At 39.5% G+C, this 20598-nt stretch overlaps 1 protein-coding gene across 2 annotated transcripts in view; it reads right to left on the bottom strand.

Annotated features, from left to right (window-relative positions):
* The window catches only part of LOC108719302 (hepatocyte nuclear factor 4-gamma), a 46544-nt gene that overhangs the window by 15623 nt on the left and 10323 nt on the right, over positions 1 to 20598 (bottom strand). The window contains exons 1-3 of one of the 2 annotated variants that reach the window (XM_041566515.1): positions 9499 to 9627; positions 7385 to 7556; positions 1964 to 2058 (exon numbers count right to left, since the gene is read on the bottom strand). In XM_041566515.1, coding sequence (XP_041422449.1) covers positions 1964 to 2058; positions 7385 to 7556; positions 9499 to 9613 — 382 coding nt within the window. In that variant the 5' untranslated portion in view covers positions 9614 to 9627. Of the gene's footprint in view, positions 1 to 1963; positions 2059 to 7384; positions 7557 to 9498; positions 9628 to 20598 lie in introns of those variants that run through there. The other variant, XM_018268084.2, reaches the window with a different exon arrangement.

Here is a 20598-nt window from a genome sequence, read left to right as displayed (position 1 = left end):
GCCGACAGACCGAGTCGGCAGCTTATTGGCCCGTGTATGGGGCCCTCCAACGGGCTTCCCCGATTGATATCTGGCCGAAAGTCGGGCAGATGTCGATTGGATGGGACTAAAAATCCAGTTGGATCGCGGCCGCATCTGTTCGTTGATCCGACCGCCCGTTACCCATCGTTATCATCCAATCGTTGGGCCCTAGGGCCCACTATCGGATCAGCCCGATATTGCCCACCTCATGGTGGGCATATCGGGGAGAGATCCGCTTGTTTGGTTACGTCACTGTTGAGGATAATGGAAAACCCTATAGGCTTCTAAAGCACAACCAAGGCACCTGTCCATCAAAACCCAACAACAGACATGCTTCACCCTTATTGGGGTTCACTAGTATAGTGAAGGGTTTTTGGATCAGAGTATGCTATTTATTATATTTTTCTAGACTGAAATAAACCTTGATAAAGTGAAATCTCAGGTCGGGAAAATGAAAATGCCAATGTAAAATGAAGAATATTAGATAAATATGGAACTTGGTGGGGGTTAGATAAAGGGTTTTTCCAAATGGAGAACTTGGGGTGTTTCAGATAAGGGTTTTTTTTTTCCACAATCCCAATAAATGAATTTGACATGGATTTTATGTTAGTTTTGTTAGAATAAAAGACAATATACTGCCCCATTATTACCAAAAAAGGCAAACCTTTCAATGATGAGTAGGTGTTTGTTTAAAAAATAAAACATGAAAATATTAACATTTTATTTTTGAGCTTTTCGGTCAGATAACAGCTACAATATGCAGAGCCGGGCCAACCCGGCCAGACGCCCTGGGCAACTTGGCGGGCCACGGCTCAGTGCATGCGAAACTGCGCATGCGCGAAACTACGCTCCAGCCCGCATGCTCAAAGCTTCGCTACAGCGCGCATGTGCGAAATGGTGTGCGCGCATGCACGAATTTTCGTGAAAGTTACACTTGGCAGTTTGGGAGAGAGGGGACCGGACACGGGGTAGGCGACAGAGCAGGTATGTGCCTGGCACCCCCCCAGCTTTGCGCCCTAGGCACGTGCCTACTCTGCCTACCCCTAGTTCCGGCCCTGACAACATGTCCAGTTTCTATACAAAAGAGGCATTTGAAAACATTTCATTAGTCTTTGTTTTGCAGATCTACATATTGTCTCCATAGGCAGACACCTTTCAAGTTTACTTCCATATCCCTTTCACTCTTCTATGTCAAAATGTTTAACATGATTAGTAAGCAAATGCAGAATAAAAACATGCTGTATTTCATTTGACCACTAGATGGAGTCATGACCCTTTCACAGTTTTTACAAATACCATATTAAAAATACATTCAATCAGATTCCAGCAAATAAAAAAATGGAGAACAATTTGAACACTAATTATGCCTAGCTAATTTCCAACAATAAAAATACTGTATACCTAAAAGTCATATAATTAAAGGGGTTGTTCACCTAAATTTTTTAGTATGATGTAAAGAGAGATAATTTGCAATTGTTTTTTTGTTTTTTTTATTATTTGTGAGTTTTCAGTTACTTGGCTTTTTATTCAGCAGCAGTCCAGTTTGTAGTTTCAGCAATGTAGTTGCTAGGGTCCAAGTTACCCTAGCAACCATGCATTGGTTTGAATAAGAGACTGGAACATGAATAAGAGAGGAACTGAATACAAAGATGAGTAATTAAAAAAAACATTAATTTAGCCTTACAGAGGATTTGTATTTTAGATTTGGTCAGTGACCCTGATTTGAGAGCTGTAAAGAGTCAGAAGAAGAAGACAAATAATTCAAAAACTATATAAAAAAAAAAAGAATGAAGGCCAATTGAAAAGTTGTTTAGAATTAGCCATTCTATAACATACTAAAAGTTAACTTAAAGGTGAACCACCCCTGTAATCACCTCCCCCTCAACTTTTGTTTTGTTAACAATGCATTTCACACATAATTGAAATAAAAGCAAAGAAGTACCTTCTTTCTTCATTCCAGCTCTGAAACATTTTTTTAGACGACAATATCTGCACTGGTTTCTTTTGTCTTTGTCGACTATGCACTGCCGACTAAACCTAGTGAATGCAAGGCAAATAATTATTTTGAGATTATTCTGCAAACGTTGTTGAGTATTTATTCAGCATTCGAGCTCATAGGCTTAATAAAACCATAAAATCATGTGTAAAAACAAGAGTTTTTACCAGTTTTGGATTGCAGTGTTTGCATAGTGATATTGGGGCTGTGAGAAATGGTGAAATGTAAAACATGCATCATACCCGCACATTGTTTTGCATTCAGACACACATATACATTTGCATTCTGTGTATATGTTGGTTTAATGAGTCACCAATCTGACTATAAACCAGGGTCTAGCAACCATTTTGTTTCACCCAGGTCCCGTATGTCCATTATAGTCAGCAAGTAATACTATTATTGGTCGGGTGGTCCCTCACTCCAAAGACATCAAGGCTCTATCGAACAGAGTCAGTGGCACCGTCCAAGCCACACAGTATCCAAGGTACAAGCAAAGTTCACTCTGGAGAGCTAAATTAAATCCAGTGTACTTTATTCAAACACTCAAACACAACATGTTTCGGACAGACATTGCTGCTGGAGCACCTGATGAAGGACATGTCTGTCTGAAACATGTTGTGTTTGAGTGTTTGAATAAAGTACACTGGATTTAATTTGGCTCTCCAGAGTGAACTTTGCTTGTACCATTATAGTCAGCACCCTTCACCCATTACATTATAATCTGTTTACATGTTTATGTTGTTGCTTCAGAAAATGAAGTAACCAAAACAAATGGAAGGTCTTTAGACTGCACTATTCTAGTTGACCTTACAATATCTGACAAGAGCAATTCCTGTGTCTGTAGGCTCCAGCTTTGCTAATATTCATAAGCTACTGTTGGTATCCACCTACTGGCTGTACACAATCCTGCAACTGCCCATATAAGCCAGCATTTTCTTCCTTCCCTCTGTCCTTCATTATAAATAGGGTTATAAACAGTGTCGGACTGGGCCAGTGGGATACCAGGAAAAAACCTGGCGGGCCCCCGGGCTCTTGTGGGCCCTGCCGGCCCAAATCCGCTTCTTAGTAGCACGACCCCTTTTTGTCGGGTGAAAATTTTTTTTTTGCGTGCGCACAAACGTGGCGCCATACCTGTGCGCACTGACGCCGTGCGCATATGCACCAAAGCGGCACTGCGCATATCCACAAATGTGATGTGGCGCACCGGAGCGGCAGGTAGGGGCGGAGTAGGCCCTGGGGCAGTAGCCCCGGTGGGCCCCAAGCCCCCAGTCCAACCCTGGTTATAAATAAAGGGGGTGGGCCGTGACATAGATGGGAGTGGTTGTGACATCAGGGGGCTGGACTATGATCAGCGATTGGCCGATCGCCGTGTCAATCAAGGAAATCCTGACTGGTTTTCCTTATTTGGAAAACCGGGCAGGAAGTTATGATCTGGGCTACCCTTCAAAATACCGTGCTGTCCGGGTCAAAACCGGACAGGTGGCAACCCTAATTATAAAGCTGTTTACTGATGCCATCCTCGACCATTGCCCTGTTCACTGGAATCTGCTCTTACCACTGTTCTGGATACTGGATTAAGGATTTTATCTGCTGCCTTCCTAAAGAAGTGGATGTTGGGAGTTAATGCTCCCCTATGGCCTTTCTGGTTGCTGGGCAAAAGCCCATGTATCTACTTTAGCTTATTAGCATAATGTGTACAGTGTATCATTGGGCCGGAGGCTGGTGACAAGTTCCTGCCACACTTCAGTATAGTGCTGGCAGAGGGTGGGGCTTCCTCTTTCCCCTGTCACTTCAGGAGAGAGTGGATGATAATGGGAGCCTGGAGCTTAGGCCCCAGTAAAAGCAAGGCCCCAAGGGTGGTGAGGCCCTTGGTGAAGTCAGGGATACAGGAACTCCGTGAGTGAGGTGTAGTCAGGACAGGTTAGTTCTCTGTAACAGCACTTTCTAGGAAAGTGAGACAGATAGAACTAGTTTAGCAAGAGCAGCCTGTGCTCCAGCTAGGAGGGATAGCAAGGGGGTAGCTCTCTCCTCAGGCAAGACTGGCCTGTAGTGTAGGGATCACAGACTTACAGGGATTTAGGTTTAGTGATTTCCTTGGTCCAACATGTGGGGATCCAAGTCATGGTACAGAGATGCTGAGAGTGTATCTTCTACGCTATCTCCAAACTGATGTCACAAGGTGCTGGCTCTGAAATGCTGCGTCTGACATGTATGTAATAGACCTCAGAGGATTGTGAGTATCAAAACCCTGATTTGTGCTTTAAGAGAATAAATCATGTTGCTATTAGCTTTGTTCAAGAACCTCCTGGTGTTCAATTATTTTATTTAGTCACACAGCAAAAGTGAGGTGTAGTTGCACAACACCATTCCTTCACCCTCACATGTAACAAAGGCCCATCCTGTGGAGAGAGGGTCATATGTAACTGGTGCGCTGCCTCTTTCCTAGCTGGACAAGGTCTAGCCTAGCTTAGATGGGGTTACATGTATAAAGAATATTCCCCATTTACAGCCATCCAGGGTTTACCCATGTTACCCAGCAGATGGTCTCTAACTAGAAGTATTTTCTAGCAATAAAAATCAATTTCAGTGAAGTAGAAGCAGAAACTGGAGCTTAAGGGCAGAGACATATGAGAAGATTTGGGGAGAATAGTCATCTGGTGACAAATCGCCTTTTCTTCGGGCGACTAATCTCCCCGAACTGCCTCCCCGCCAGCTTGAATCTAAATCACCGGCAGGATAGCACTCGGAGCACTTTGTTTTTTTTTTTCGAAGTTGTCCAAAGTTGCCTCATGGGGAAACTTTGGGTGCCAGCGACAAATCGCCTTTTTTTCGGGCGACTAAACTCCCTGAACTGCCTCCCGCCGGCTATACTCTAAATCGTCGGCGGGGAGGCAGTTTGGGGAGATTAGTCGCCCCCAAGAAGAGGCGATTTGTCGTCGAGCAACTAGGAGAATTAGGAATAGCATGGAGCCCAGTCAGGCCTGGCCAGAACTGCAAACTAATCTCACAATTGGCTCTTATTCTTAACTGCACTGCAGCAAGGGAGTCTATATCACCATCTCATTTGTAAATAAAGAATATGAGAAGAGGGATAGTGCATCCTAACTTTTGGTATATTTTATAATGCCCCACTAATAGCAATCCTAAAATTTGTCTTAATTTTGGTGGAGGGTTGGGGTCTTTTGTAATTATTGGCCTTCTTCTGACTGCCTCTTTTAAGCTTTGAAATGGGGGTCACTGACCTCAGCAGCCAAAAAATGATTGCTCTGTAAGACTACAGTTTCATTGTTCCCTTTTTACCTATGTTCCATACGAGTCCCTCACCTAGTCATATTCCAGTCTCTTATTCAAACCACTGCTTGGTTGCTAGGGTAATTCAATTATTGTAGTAAATTGGTAAATCTTGAGGAATGTATAACTGTGTTTGTAAGCCTTGCTGGCTAGACAAGGAAGGTCCCCAAAGGCTTTCTAACAAATTTCTGGTCGAAGGAAAGTCGTTCGTTCGAAGGATTTAATCGTTCGATCGAACGATTTTTCGCTCGATCAAATGATTTGTGGTAAATCCTTCGACTTCGATATTCGAAGTCGAAGGATTTAACCTCGACAGTCAAATATCGAGGGTTAATTAACCCTCGATATTCAACCCTAAGTAAATGTGCCCCTTAGTGTAATTCGACTAGGGAATAGTCAAAATTCAATTTGAATTTCAAAATTTATCATGTACAAATTTGTCTATTCCCCATCTAAAACCTGCCAAATTTGCATTTCAGCCTATGGGGGAAGCTCCTTCAATCAATTTGGAGTTGTTTGGTGGACTTTTTTTGGAGAAAAAATTCTATAGGAATTCGATTCGAGTTTGCAGGTCGATCCTATTCAACTGAATTTAAAAAATTCTAATAGTTTAATACATTTCGTTTGGTCAATTTTTCAAATTTCGAGTTTATGGGAGTTTTTATAAAGTCCCATAAACTCTAAATTCTTCCCTTGATAAATATGCCCCTAGTCAAAATGATATCATATTTAGATCTCCTCTTTTAAATAGCCAATCTAAATAATTAGGGATGTAGCGAACCGCCGCCGATGTGTTCGCGAACGCCGTTCGCGAACACCGGCAAAATTTGCGAACTGTTCGCGAACTGTTCGCGAACTTCGATCATCCGAAAATCGTTCGATTCGAACGATCGAAGGATTTTAATCGTTCGATCGAACGATTTTCGTTCGAATCGAACGAAAATCGTTCGATTTTAGCGATCGAATGGTCGAATGGGCGACCGATTTTGACGCGAACGCCTATTGGCGAACGTCGCGCGACGTTCGCGAACTTGCGGCGGACGCGAACAGTCGAAGTTCGCGCGAACTAGTTCGCCGGCGAACAGTTCGCTACATCCCTATAAATAATGTATTCCTTGGGGGCAACTGGTAAAAAAGTAGAGTGGGAGGAGAGCACAGATAACATGAGACAGCCTGGGTATGGGAGAAATATATATATATATATATATATATATATATATATATATATATAGGATTATGATGTAATAATAAAAAGTGAATTTTTCTTCACATCAATATAGTGAGTGCTGATCCTTCTTATTCTATATATATATATATATATATATATATATATATATATATATATATATATATATATTTGTATATATAATGTGTTTATTCCACTCAACATTTCGATCTCTCATGGGGATCTTCATCAGGAGATTACAGACTGGTTTGTTTGCCTGTAATCTCCTGAACGAAGATCCCTGTGAGGGATTGAAACGTTGAGTGGAATAAACACATTATGTTTGCATCTAAAATCATCCCTTGAGTGTCGCTTCTCGTACAAATATTGGTTTTCCCTAGCTGGAACCCAGGTCCTTACTTAGTAAATCGAGTGCACCTTTGGAACTGATATATATATATATATATATATATATATATATATATATATATATATATATATATATACGGTATATGTATACTATATGTATATATTGTGGCTGGGATGACATTTGGCATGCTAAGATTCGGTAATAAATAGTTCACTTGCTTTCCTTGGACTCAGGCACTGCCTGTCGGTAATGTTTTCTATGACTTAGTTTTATAGTTTGTAATAAATCATTGTATATATCTAGTAGTGATAAGCCTAAAGCCATGTGACTTGCTGAGTAATCTTCTGTGCTTCTTCAGTTCACCTTTCATTATCCAAAAATGTTTTGTGGAGATCCCTAATAACACTCTGTCCTTAAATGTTGATGGGCTGCAAAATCCTTACAAGTTTTATTATACATTGCGGGATGATGGGAGGTTGATTTCCAACAACATCTCATGAGCCAAGGTTAAGAAACACCCCTTTAGTCCCACACAGTATACCTGCAAGAATAAACATGGCATTTCCTAATGCTTCGTCTGAAGAATCCTTTGCAGCCATCACAACTTGACGCACCATAGTGCTTGCCAGTAGCTCTGTCTCCGCATATTGCACACATGCTGTTGATCTCATTGTCTAGTGAATTCATGTTGGTTGATTCTTCAGGGGAACTATCTTAAATAGAAGGAGAAAACAAATCATCATGTCGGTCTAAGGGTAAAGTTACAGTATATGCAAAGGCTAGCGGAGGACAAAATACCTCTAGTGGACAATTACTTATGTATTTATGTGCAAGATACTGAGCATTGCTGGGTTCAGTATTTCAAAGGCAGGAGATAATAATTATTTGGTGTTATTTGTTTGTGAATTTTAAGGTGTAAGTTCTGTTGACTAATTACAAAATGCAGTTATGTCGCAATCAGTGTAGATGTGCTGCTGAATTGCTGATGTCGTAACTAGCAGAGCCTTTTTTTGTTTCCTCCAGTACATTATCTGAGGGGGTTGTATCTACGTATAGTTTACTATGGTTACCCTTGTATGGCATGGTACTGTAGGGACCCACAGGGTTAATATGCCCCTATGGCTTTAATTCCCTATACTTCCTGATTTCCCTAGTTGCTGGGCAGAGGCCCATGTAGCTAGATGTTATTTGCCAGGAGGCGCTGTGACCACACCCTGTCACACTTTGGTATAGTGAGTGAGAAGGGGTGGATCTTCCTCTTTGGCTTCTGGTTGCTGATCTAGCTGGATGTTCTAGGGAGCCTGGGGGCAACAAGGCCCAGTAAAGCCATCTAGAGAGATAAGTCAGTACCTCTAGAGAGATAAGTCAGGGAGCAGGGACCCTTGATAAATATGCCCCTCATTAAGGGGCATATTTATCAAGGGTTGAATTGAAAAAATATCGAAATTCGAAATCAAAAGGACCAACCGAAATTAAGTCAAAGGTTTTTTTTGGTCAAATAGGTCCGCTTTCGATCGAATACGTCCATATTCGGCCAAATTCGAATTGTACGAATCGAAGGAATAGCAATTGAATTCGAATTGAATTTTTCCCCCCCAAAAAACTTACATTTTTCAAAGTCCACCAATTAACTCCAAATAGGCTCTAGGTCGGGAGGTCCACCATAGGCTAAAACAGCAATTCGAAGTCTAATTTTTTAAGGGACAGTACATAATAAATTTCAATATTCGAATTTTCAACTTTTTTTCAAATTCTAATTGAATTTGGACTATTCCCTAGTTGAAGTACACAAAAAATAGCTCGAAATTCGAATTTTTTTCATTCGAAATTTCACCTCGACCTTTGATTAATCTGCCCCTAAGTTTCACATACTGCAGAGCAACATTGCATCACCCAAACCCTCCATCTGTGTTAAAACTTTAAATCTGCTCTTCCTCTGCCACTTTTTGACTGTTATAAGATTATGGAAAGGACTTTGCTGAATGTTTCTTGGGTAGGCCGAATCCCAACTGTTCACTCAGTAACATAAGCACTCGATAAGCCTTGTTATACTAATATGACACACAAATGATAAGACTGTCACAAAAAAGCAATACGTTCCTATTCTTGTCATGTACTGAGAATAAGCTCTTATCATTCAAGGAGTGCACGTAGAAAAAACTTCTAAAATGTAACTAACAGTTAAAAAGTTACACAAGATAAATATTTAGTGGGCTGGATAGCTAACCATTAGCCTGCCGAGGGACAAATGTGTTAACAACAGACTTTACTACATGTACACTTTACAATGCTTATTCGCCGTTACAGAGCACCAATTTGTACATTATAAATCACTACAATTCCTTTTATATCTTTAACTGTCTAACCAACACTTTAAATACTTCAAATAGTATAGTGCAGCCTGCAATGGCCGAATAGCAACGTTACAATTGTTTGTATTGGTGTTCAGGATACTGCCCAATCAATTAATGTTATTCTTTTAAGTCTAAGTCGGACAAGGAGTCCCCTTTAAGTATTTTAAACTATGTAGAGCATTATATTAAAAAATATTAGTATCTAAATATTATTGTACAATTCTATGTTCATATATGGTGCCATGAAATAATGAGCACAACATTTAAAACAATTATGTTGGGTTACTGCCTTTAAACTCACCACTGTCATTGTAAAGAAGCTGCATGTTTTCGAATTCCAGAGAGGTGTAGGTTGGATCTAAAACCTCACCATAGTTGACCATCTCCATCTCCATTGCTGCTGTGGAAAGTTTCATTCCTTCACATGAAACTGAACAGCTCAGTTTGTGTGTGATTGATAAATCCCTTTAACTAAATCTCAGTTGTGGGAGGGACTTGGAGAGTTCTTCTCAATTCTCCTTTTGCCTTAATTTTTATGGTACTCTGAGGTAATTCTTGTGATAGTCTTGGAATGCACAGTGAATGCTCTTATCAGGCATTCTGCGAGTTATATTGTTTTTGTAAAGAGAAGTGTGTAATGGATGCAGAATAGCTAATTCTGTCCACGTTATCTTATTTCTATGAATTTTATACTTATCACCTTGGCTAAGGATTGACAATGTCTTGAATTGTGTTTATGAAGAGTAAAAATACTAATTTCTCTATAAATCAAATCTTCCATATGTGTTTTATTGTGGTAATACCATTCTATCATTCAAACCATTTCGTTATTTAAAACATATAGCCATAGTTTATACTAGGGAATCAGGAAATACTTTCAGTCTTTTCCCACTGTTAAACAGGCAAAGAGCTTACAATAAAGTTGTTACGATCACTTCAAAACAAGTGCACATTCTCTGGCTTAATCAGTCCTACAGAGTAGAGTCCTGCGCCGGTCCATTTTTTGGAACCCGTATCCGATCCGTACCCGCAACCTGCAAACCCAGACCCGCAACCCGCATTCTTACCCGCTTGGACCTGCTACCTATACTCAACCCGAGACCCACTGACCCTCAAGAATCAGGAAGTGCTGTCACTGTAAACCGGAAGTGACATCATCAGAAGTAGGCATGATCAGAAAAAAGGAGTAAAAATCGTTATTTACTAATTGGCGCAGGCGTCACTTCGCTAGTGAAGGAGATAGACGCTAGTGGTGATTCGTACTCTATCGGCAGGCAAATTTCGCTCTGGCGAATGGACGTTACTCCGCAAATTCATTAAGATGCGGATTTTACTGAACGTTGCCTCTTTCGCCAGACTTGCCTTCGCCAGCTCAGACCAGGCGAAGTGCACTGAAGTGCATAGATCTGCCTCATTCTTCTGTTTCTTACATCATATTTTTTAGTGGAAAAAAAATTCTAAGTCCAAAAAACGCTGGCGTCTTTTCCTTTCTTCAGAGTGATAGCCTACAAAACTACTTAAATTTTTTTTGGGGTAACCAGGTTCCCCTATATATTTTTTAACATATGGAACATTAACTACTGTATACACTGGGCACTTGTGTAGGACATTATAACAACTTTTATTTTCTTTATTAAGGTTCCCTGGACTTTGCTGCAACATATATACGTCCATTCAACTTTAAATTTCTCGTTGTATGCAAATTAGCCTGAGCGAAGAACTCTAACGAAGTTGCTCTAGGCAGAATTGAACGCTGGCGCATCTTCGCTTTGATTTGCTCGCATTGCCGAAGTAACGCTAGAGAAAATTTGCTAGCTTTCGGCGCCCTGGACGAAACTTCGCATTTTAGTAAATTAGCGTTGTCTGAGCAAATTTTTGTCTGGAGAAGTGTTGCCGAACTTTCGCTGCTTAGTAAATTTACCCCATGGTGTCTAGAAATCCTTCTTGCGCAGCTCCCTTCCTCAAAGTATTGCGAGGGCCCAGTCGAGACTAGGGGACTGATCCGGGGATCTACAGCAGTTGAGTGGGGCTTACGGTTACATCTGCATAACTATATTTCATATTTCTATTTAATGTGGCTGACAGCTGAAACAGATTGTACAGTATCTGTAGCAAGTGAAGAGGAGCTGTGGTTACTTCTTCATTACCTTATCTGTCAATGCACCATGGACCTGCCAACATGGTGTGTCAGCAGATGAAATTTTGAAACTGGACATATTATCTGTGTTCCAACAGGATTGCAAGATAGCCTGTTGAAATTGAGCTTGACCTGCCATACATGCCCAACTGGTCAGAAATATGGTTGAAATCAGGCAACCAGCCACCAAAACTGGTCATTTATAGTCACTTTTATCCAGGTACTCACAATTTTCACATTTGAGTCATTCTCTGAAATCCTCTGCAACTGTAAGAGTTTAATTTCACCATGATTGTGCATTTGCATTCCATATTTTAGGATGCTAACTGCCATTGCTATCTTTTAAGTGATATGCAGTCGTCCTTGTTAATACCTTGGTTTTGCCGATTTGTCTGTTGCTAATATTTAAATTTGTGAAAAAGGCACTGCATGTTAAGTTTCTATAACAAGGTCTGGTTTTACCCAGTTACACGTAACAGCAACTAGTCTCCCTGAATAACATGAGACCTCAAAATTGATTTCAGCCTCTGCTTTATGGAAAAAAAGCTTTCACTTGTCATGGTGAAAATGTCATTTTTTAATGAAAATTGTTTTTTGTGTTTTCTTGTACCAAATCCAATTTAAAACTAAAGGTTATGCACCTGTAGAGCAAGATTCAGATCATGTACAGGAATGGGACCTGTTATCTAGAATGCTCGGGACTTGGAGTTTTCTACATAACGGATCTTTTCATAATTTGGATCTTCATACTTTAAGTCTACTAGAAAATCATGCAAATATTAAATAAACCCAACAGGCTGGTTTTGCTTCCAATATGGATTTATCTTGGTTTGTATCAAGTACAGGGTACTGTTTTATTATTACTGCATGTGATTTGGCATAAAGCAAGGGTAGTAATGAAAGGTCATTCATAAAAATCCAAATATTTTGCTACATAAACCTTAACTTACAGTATAGTGCTAACAACAAACAAAGCACTTGTGCAATCATAATATCCATAGTAATAATAGCAGGGGCTTACAGTCCGTTAGCAAGGATTAAAAATACCATACCAGCAACAACATGGTGGCTTAAATCAGGCTCAGACATGCTGTGTGAAGGATTATGAGGTAGTCGAGTGATAAAATACAATTGGTGGACATCCATTGTCTATATTATCAATAAGTATAAGTAGATGCTATTATTTGAAATTTATTGTGAAATTGCTTGGGTTCTTTATGTTCATTGTTGTGGTTGTGTTACCAAAGGGGCCAGTAAAAACGAAAGGGCAAAAATGATTTCTATACTTTTATTTCTATGAGTTGCATCTGCAAAATAAAGTTTTTATTGGAAGCAAAAGTTATGTTTCAACCATACCCAGGACTTCATTCACCCATCCTCTGGAACACTGACCCCATCCCATTTAACTAGGGGTCTACAAACCCTTTGGGTTCAGGTGTCTCTTTGCAGTTGAACATTTGTTTGGTATGCCCCCAATATCTCTTGACGTAGTCATGCTCTTGTAGTTCAAGGGATATACATAGACATTATACAAGTATTCAACCTCAAATTTCCTCCTAATTGGCCTACACACTGGGCACCCCGTTCCACTGGTTTTGGGCCCTCAAGGGAGGCCAGACTGAAACTTTGAGAACCCCTGCATTAGGCAGTGCCACAATCACCAGAAGGGTCAAATAGGACAGCTTCCTGACCTTCAGGAAAGTGTTAATGGAATAATACTCAAATGGTGGGAAATCCTTCAGAATTCCCTAGTTATGATAAATCTGCCTCATGTTTTTAAAAAAGTGCAGGGTTACAAAAGTAGTAGAGAGTATTCAAATATACAAATATACTGTATATGAAGCCATTGGTCCATTAAGTCGTAGTCCATCATCCCTGGTGATTAACAAATATTGTTTATGTTAAAGCAAAAGTACATAATGCTAGGTGAGTATCTCGTGAGATACTGAATGAGGAGATATATTATATAATCTATAGTTAAAAAGCTAATTCAAGGGATTCATTATTTCTACTATCTAGAGAAAATCTAGAAAAACGCATTCCATAGCTGGTGAAATGTTGCACTACAAGCCGAGTTTAAATAATAATGTGAAACTTAGAAATCACAGAAATCACAGTGACTAAATTTGAAATCAGCAGAGCAGGCTTCATGAGCATGTGTAATATGTACAAGACATCCATACCATCCTGACACTTCATTATAGGGGTACATTATATCAAACACTGTCACAGCAGGTTTTTCTATGAATATATCTTCTTTGAAACAAATATGAAAGCAATAATGTTGTAGGCTTAACAAAACGAGCACTGTTATCAGCTACAGATTAGAACACGAGCTTTTTTTTCTATCTTATCTGTAAGACTATTAAACTTGTACTGTTTTCGCATTAGATCTAATCATGTGCAGAAATCATAGTGAAGAACAGCACACAAGTCAACACCACTGTAATAAAAAGGGGGGCTTGCTGATGTAACATTTTTGTATGGTTCATTGTTTCTTTAAAAAAAAAAAAATCATCGTTGATATTATTGTCGGTATATTTGATAATGGATAATATATGGCAGCTCTGTTTTGATAAACTTGCAGTACATGGTCAATAATGCAATTGACTACTTATGGACTTGGGATTTCCTGCTAGACAACAAACCTTTAATTCTGTTGTCTTAAGTATTGTAGGCAATTTGTATTTCTTTTATTTCCCAATGAACAGTCCTAAGGCTTGTTTGTACATGTCTAACGGGTTGCTTCTATAATTTTATTTAAAGACAATTGTATAATTAATAGGTAATAACCAACTATTAGATATAGGATTAACATAGATAAATAAACATATATTATGCAGTTGCATTAACATTGCCTAAAATATCTATTTGTTATGTCTTTGCACCTTAAAAAGCAATAACCCATAACTATTTTTATAGTATGTGTAGGGGTCTGGTAAATTAGACACCCTAATAATATTGTCAGGCAAATCCCCAATGGTATAGATGCCTAAATGGGTCCTAACAGTGGACCTATTTCATTATTATGCTATGCCCCTGCTGTTCTCAATAGTGACCAGAAGATGGCACCGTGTTAAAGTATAAAACCCTTTGTAGCCAAGCTCTCAAGGTTCATCTTGTGCTGGCTCTAGCCTGAACAGGCAGGCAGAGCTCGAGTGGAACTTAGACAGGTCAGGTTTAGTAAGAATAGGCTGCTCACCATAAGAGGTAGACAGGATATTTAGTTGAGCAGTTTAAGGCTCCGACGAGGAGAGTTAGAGAGGGATTAAGATCCTGGGTACTAATTGCCCAGAAGTAGGGACTAAGCGCATAGACTTAGGGATGTAGTGATTCCCCTGGGTTCCACTTTAGGAAAAGGATGAAAGCTGGGTGTACCTTCATTGCTGCGGTAAATGTTCTCTTTCCTGTGGGGACTGATACTGATCAAAGGTACTGTGAGTATATGCTTATCCACTATTCTGTAGGATCCTGTTTTGCTCTTATGTACACTCCATTGAGGATTGTATTGTTCATTAAATATGTTCATTGGTTAAGTTATAAGAACCACTGGTGCCCAATTCTTGGACCCTGCATCTAGTTAGAGCTACACTACACCCTGCCTCCACACCATTTGCGAGGGCTTACTCCCTAATTTATAAGGTCTCATCTGGAGCACAATATTGGGAGTTTAGCTCATAGTTAGAGACCGGTGCACTCATTTTACTATATCCCTACATATGTTTACTAGGTGACTTGGGATGGGAGTTCACCATGGATAGCTGCATGTAACATTGATTCAATGTAGGGGTTGGTAGTGTAGTTTGAGTAAGAGCAACAAGTAATATGTATAACTTGGATAGCCCGGAAAAGAAGTGCTTTACATGACCAGTCCAGCTATCTTTTTGAAATTGCTTTTAACACTTCTTCTCCCCTTTTTAACAGGTGCCCAATAAACCAACATAAACCTCGAAAGGCACAAAAAGCAGTGACATTATTAAAGCAAAAACTGTGAGTATGCTAAAGATATGCAAATCGAACATTAAAATGTAGTTTCTATATGATTTCTCCCAGAATGGTATGAACCTGCTGAATTCTTGGAATGACTTGGATAGAGAGGTGCCCTATGTTCCCTTTTGTCCAAGTGTCCCAGTCTTTTCACATAACTAGGGATTTAACAGACCCAGGACATACAATTTCCACTGAAAAATGTATTTTTACAATTACAACCTAGAACTAGGAGGCAGATAGTAGTCTAGAATGTGAAAGAGACATGAGTTAACCTTGTATTACATATTTTAATGTAAGTAGCCTTGGTGGAACTATCTATGAAAGATAGATGGATGGATGGATGGATGGAGGAATGGATGGATGGATGGATAGCTTCTCTGAGATTTCTCTATAAATGTAATGCACCTGCTGAATTCTACTGGAGACTTGAAATGAGAAGAGGTGGAAGTCAAGCAAGCATCATAATGCACTTGATCCACACTTGATCCTGATCAGTTGGTGTCCTTTTCAACGAACTGGACAGCAGCAGAGGGCTATTTGAAAAAAGCAGACTGAAATCTGCCCTTTGTACCCTTGCAGGATACTGCAACTTTAGTCCAAGTGTTCCAGATTATACAATTCTCACTGATATATATATTTCTCCAACTACAACCTAGAACTAGAAAGATGCAGATAGTAAGACTGACTTCTTAAAGTCTTGAATGTGAAAGTTAACTTTGTGTTCCATACCTTAAAGCGATACTGACACGTTCCTATAAAAATCATAGGAACATGTCAGTAAGAAGTATGTGCTGCACCTGGAATATTTTGCCTCAAAGCTCCCCAGCCCTGTGCACCTTTGCGCAGCCGACCACTCACACCACTAACGGATCTTCTACGTTGCTTCCGTGACGCTGGGCTGGGGGCGGAGCGATCCTTCCATAGGCTGAAGTTTTGATTCGTAATTAGCCTATGGAAGGATCGCGCCGCCCCCAGCCCAGCGTCACTGAAACTGCACCGAAGGTCTTTCAACAGTGTCGGAGGGTCGGTTTAGTGCAGGTGCGCGGGGCTGGGGGGTGACTTTGAGGGGGGTTTTGAGGGAAAATATTCCAGTTGCAGCACATACTTTATACTGACAGGTTCATATGATTTTTATAGGAACGTGTCAGTATCGCTTTAATGTAGGTTCAGACATGTACATTCATTTTCTTCATTGAGCCGTCCTTACCATTCATATAAAACTAGTTTACAATAGTGAAGCTCTCATTTTTACAATAAAAAACTTGATATATAATGTGAACTAGGTTGTCTAATGGATTAACCATACTGAATTTTAGCAGATTCACGGGAGCTAGCAGTATTTGGGTGTCAGTAACCCCATTAAACCTTTTGCAAGGCAGCACAACACAATAAAGTATCAACTGGTTTTATCTAATAATATATAAAGATTCAGTTAAGTCTTGCATGGCAAACACCCAATGGGATATGCTGACAATTTTGTTTGCCACATATTTTTATATTCTCAGTACTCTTTCATAGCTAATCCTACATCCATTAGTAGTGCCATAAACGAACGTAAAATTGAACACAAAGCAATAAAGTAATCATATTACAGTATGTTTATTTAGTCTTGCTTCTTAATGACAGGGACCTTTGTACCTGGTATTACCTGGAACCATGGAATGTTACGTGCCAGTGTTTTTGGTCATTGCAAAAATATCTTTTTTTCCAAGACTTTTATAGTATTCGGTGTAATTTGTAAATATAATTGTATTTATTTCGCACTTAACATTCTAGCAATGCATTGATACTACGGACACATTTGTTTAATGGATGACAAAAGTGCTAGAGCATTGAATAATAGTATAATCAGCATACAGTAATTCTAGAGTAGGTGGGAGTGATAATAGAATCTTGGGGGGGGGGAGGAGAAGTAAAAGAGAAAGGGGCAGTGAAGAGAGAGATGGGAAGCAGAGAGCAGCATCCCACACTCACAATTTAATATGCTAGTGACATACCTCCCAACATTTTTGAGAGAAAAAGAGGGACAAAACATTTGCCACGCATAGCGGAAAATAAACGGGACAGTTGGGAGGTATGTGAGTGGCGTAACTATAGAGGAAGCAGACCCCACAGTCGCAAGGAGACCCAGACTGTGGGGTCTGCTTCCTCCATAGCTAATAAGAAAACCTCCTCCTCCTCAGCCGCTCTCTTACTGGCGAGAAAGGGGATGCAAGTCAGGGCGAGGGGTGGGCGGAGTCAGGGCAGGGCATGGAGAGAGTCGGGCGTGGGATGGGAGGATGGGGGGTCTGAGTACGCTGGGCCCCTCTGATGGTTTTTTTGCAGGGGGGCCTGGTGCACTCTAGTTACGCCACTGTCATATGCTGTTTTGAAGGTAATAGAGGAGGTAAAACTTCTGTCTTCCCATGTTGTAGTCCTGTCACAGTTTTTGGAGGGGTGCTTGCAGGTGTTACAACCCAAGGCCTGGGTTCATTCAGCAAATAGCTGACAGTTTGATAGTGAAGGCCCTCTACAAATGTGGGATGTAGGAGATGGCCAATTGTGTTGCCTTCCTTAACTTGCCCTCTGAATTCACCTTCGGTGGGATGACCAGCATTGTAGGTAGCCCATAATGGGGTGAGTATTATGTTTATAGCAAGTATTCCCAATGGGTCATTGTTGTGGTCTTTCCATACTGGATTGGCATGGAGTACTGTGGGTGATTATATATACTGGGTAAAATGCCCCACACACATGTGTGTGGCCCATGCCAAAATTAACCCACACCAGTGATGTTACATCAGGAATAGTAATGGGCTACAACCGCTAAAAAACAAGTTCTTAAGTATTATGTAAATAACGTTTTATTAGATTTAAAAAATAGTCACAGCAGGACATAATTTAATTTGTTTAGGGATGTGCAAAATATTTTGGTGCATTTCACCACAAAAAAAAAAACATGGATCGAACATACAGTAGTAAAAAAAAGTTGAAAAACGTTGTTTGAATAAATACCAATTGACTTCAATGCATTTGGATAATTTTTTGCTGTTTTGTAGATTTTTTGTGAACCGAAAAAGATTTGTTACATCAGTTGACTTCAACATTTCTTAAATAATCCAGAAAGTCCAGGGCCAATTTTAATGCAACATAAGTCAATATGTGGCCACCTCCCCATCACCTATGCCTCTCCTTATTTCTATATCTTTTTTAAGCATTTTCATAACTTTTAAAAAGATGCTTTTATTAAATACAATTGCATGGAAACATAAAGCTCATAACAAAGACTTCAGCGAGAAAAGAAATTGACTGGTTTGTTGTGCATTACTTTAATTTTTGTTAAAATATAACTTGGAAATATTCAGAAAAATAAAAAATTTGAACTAAGTTAACTAAATGTTTGATATTTATATGTAGTTTATATACATACCTGTATACTATATACAAACAAATCTAATATTACATACATGGTTATAGTGCAAATCAGAAGGCAATCTGACGTGACTTAAAAATAGGAATATGTATAACTGCTCAATAAAGACAAAAACTTCTCTTATTTAATGTGCAAGCCACCTTGTGTCCCATTTGCATTACTACAGTTTTATAATTCCAGACAGTTTATAATTTATTTTATTTCCCTATGATATGGCCAGCTTCAAAATGGCAGACATAAGCAAATACTCCTTCTGCCCCAATAACTATCACCATTCAAGGTCCAAGGGACAAAAATGACATCCAGTTTAGGATTTAAAGGGCCACAACTTTTATTAACATATAACATATCCGTGTAAATAAATACATCAACTTATAAACTAACAACTTACAATACCCCCTTGTAAGGAATGCTTGCCATAAAACAGGGGTGTCCAAAAGGTACATCTGGATCTACCAGTAGACCTTTAGTTGGTGATCAGTAGATCTTGGGACAACTGTCAACAAACAGCTTAACTAAATCTACCCTTCTGTTTTATTCTTTTCATTCAGATATTTATTCTGTTGAAGCTACATAAGAAACAGTTGTTTTTTAAATGTAGTAATATAAATCAATGTAATATTTAATTCATATTTTCCATGGAACAGAATGCTAACAGTGATATTATGGATGTAGATCTCCTGCCATAAAATAATCACCGCCCCCTTTCCATGGCTACCTGACATTCCACATAAGTGAAGTCAGACAACCAGCTATCACCACTTGGTGGAACCCATGCCCACATAAACCCCATTCTTCAAACCTGTCAGGGACTTAGGCATAATAAGAAATCCCCCCAGACAGCAAGAATCATGGTCCCACCAGGCTCCAGCTGTGACTAAAGCAGTATCCCGCCATCATCTACCTGACCACATCATTCTTCCAACACTATGCCATAGCTATGGGTGGGAGGAAGGATGATGCTCCCTGACCATTGCATGTGCTTCCTACCTGCTCTGAAGGTAACTCCCAGAACTCTTTCCTCTCAGCCCTATCACTTCCTACCCAGATGCTACCTGGGACGTATTAGAGGACGTATTCTTCACTCACTTGCTTATTAACAAACACCACACTTGGTCTCATTTGTAAAGGACAAATGCATAAAACTATAATCATCTGGTTAATTGAATTAGTAATTTAAAATTGCATTCCCAACATTCTCCATAAAATCATGCACAGTTTATTACATAGCATACAAGCTATAGCTTTTCATCAGACATTGAATTTCGCCATTATCTGAATTCCTCCATAGTTTGTACTAATAGCATAGCTATCGCATTAGAGTTTGTACCTATCATCTTAATCATTGTAAAATAACCACTATTTGGTGAAGCAGGTACAGTCTATATTTTGGTGAGTCATAAGGGGATTATATTAAAATCTGTCTGCATTTTTCCATTATTTTAGTACAACACTATTTACAGGATTGAGTTTAGGAAACAATTCATGTTGTCTCCACTAGTGTTTTTCTCCCAGCATGTATTTTTATTTTCTCCAAAGCCGGAGAGATTGCGAAAAACACAGGAGATGTGTAAGACATTACCTTTAACAAAGGGGTCTTGACATTCTGAGATACAGTATATTCATCTGCTTGAGGCTTATTAAGTCTTTTTTAGTCACACTGCTGTTTACAGTCATATGAAAAAGGTTTGGGAACCCCTCTCTGTCTGCATAATAATTTATTCCACTTTCAATAAAAAAGTTACTGTAACAGTGTTATGTCTTTCATTTCCCAGGAACATCTGAGTACTGGGGTGTTTTCTGAACAAAGATTTTTAGTGAATGTATGCATTGTATTTTTAGCTAAATGATGGGATCACCAG

Source organism: Xenopus laevis, chromosome 6L (assembly GCF_017654675.1).
Source record: "Xenopus laevis strain J_2021 chromosome 6L, Xenopus_laevis_v10.1, whole genome shotgun sequence".
Lineage (NCBI taxonomy): Eukaryota > Metazoa > Chordata > Amphibia > Anura > Pipidae > Xenopus > Xenopus laevis.
Note: the sequence above shows the minus strand (reverse complement) of the source record. Positions and strands in the feature narration are given on the sequence as shown.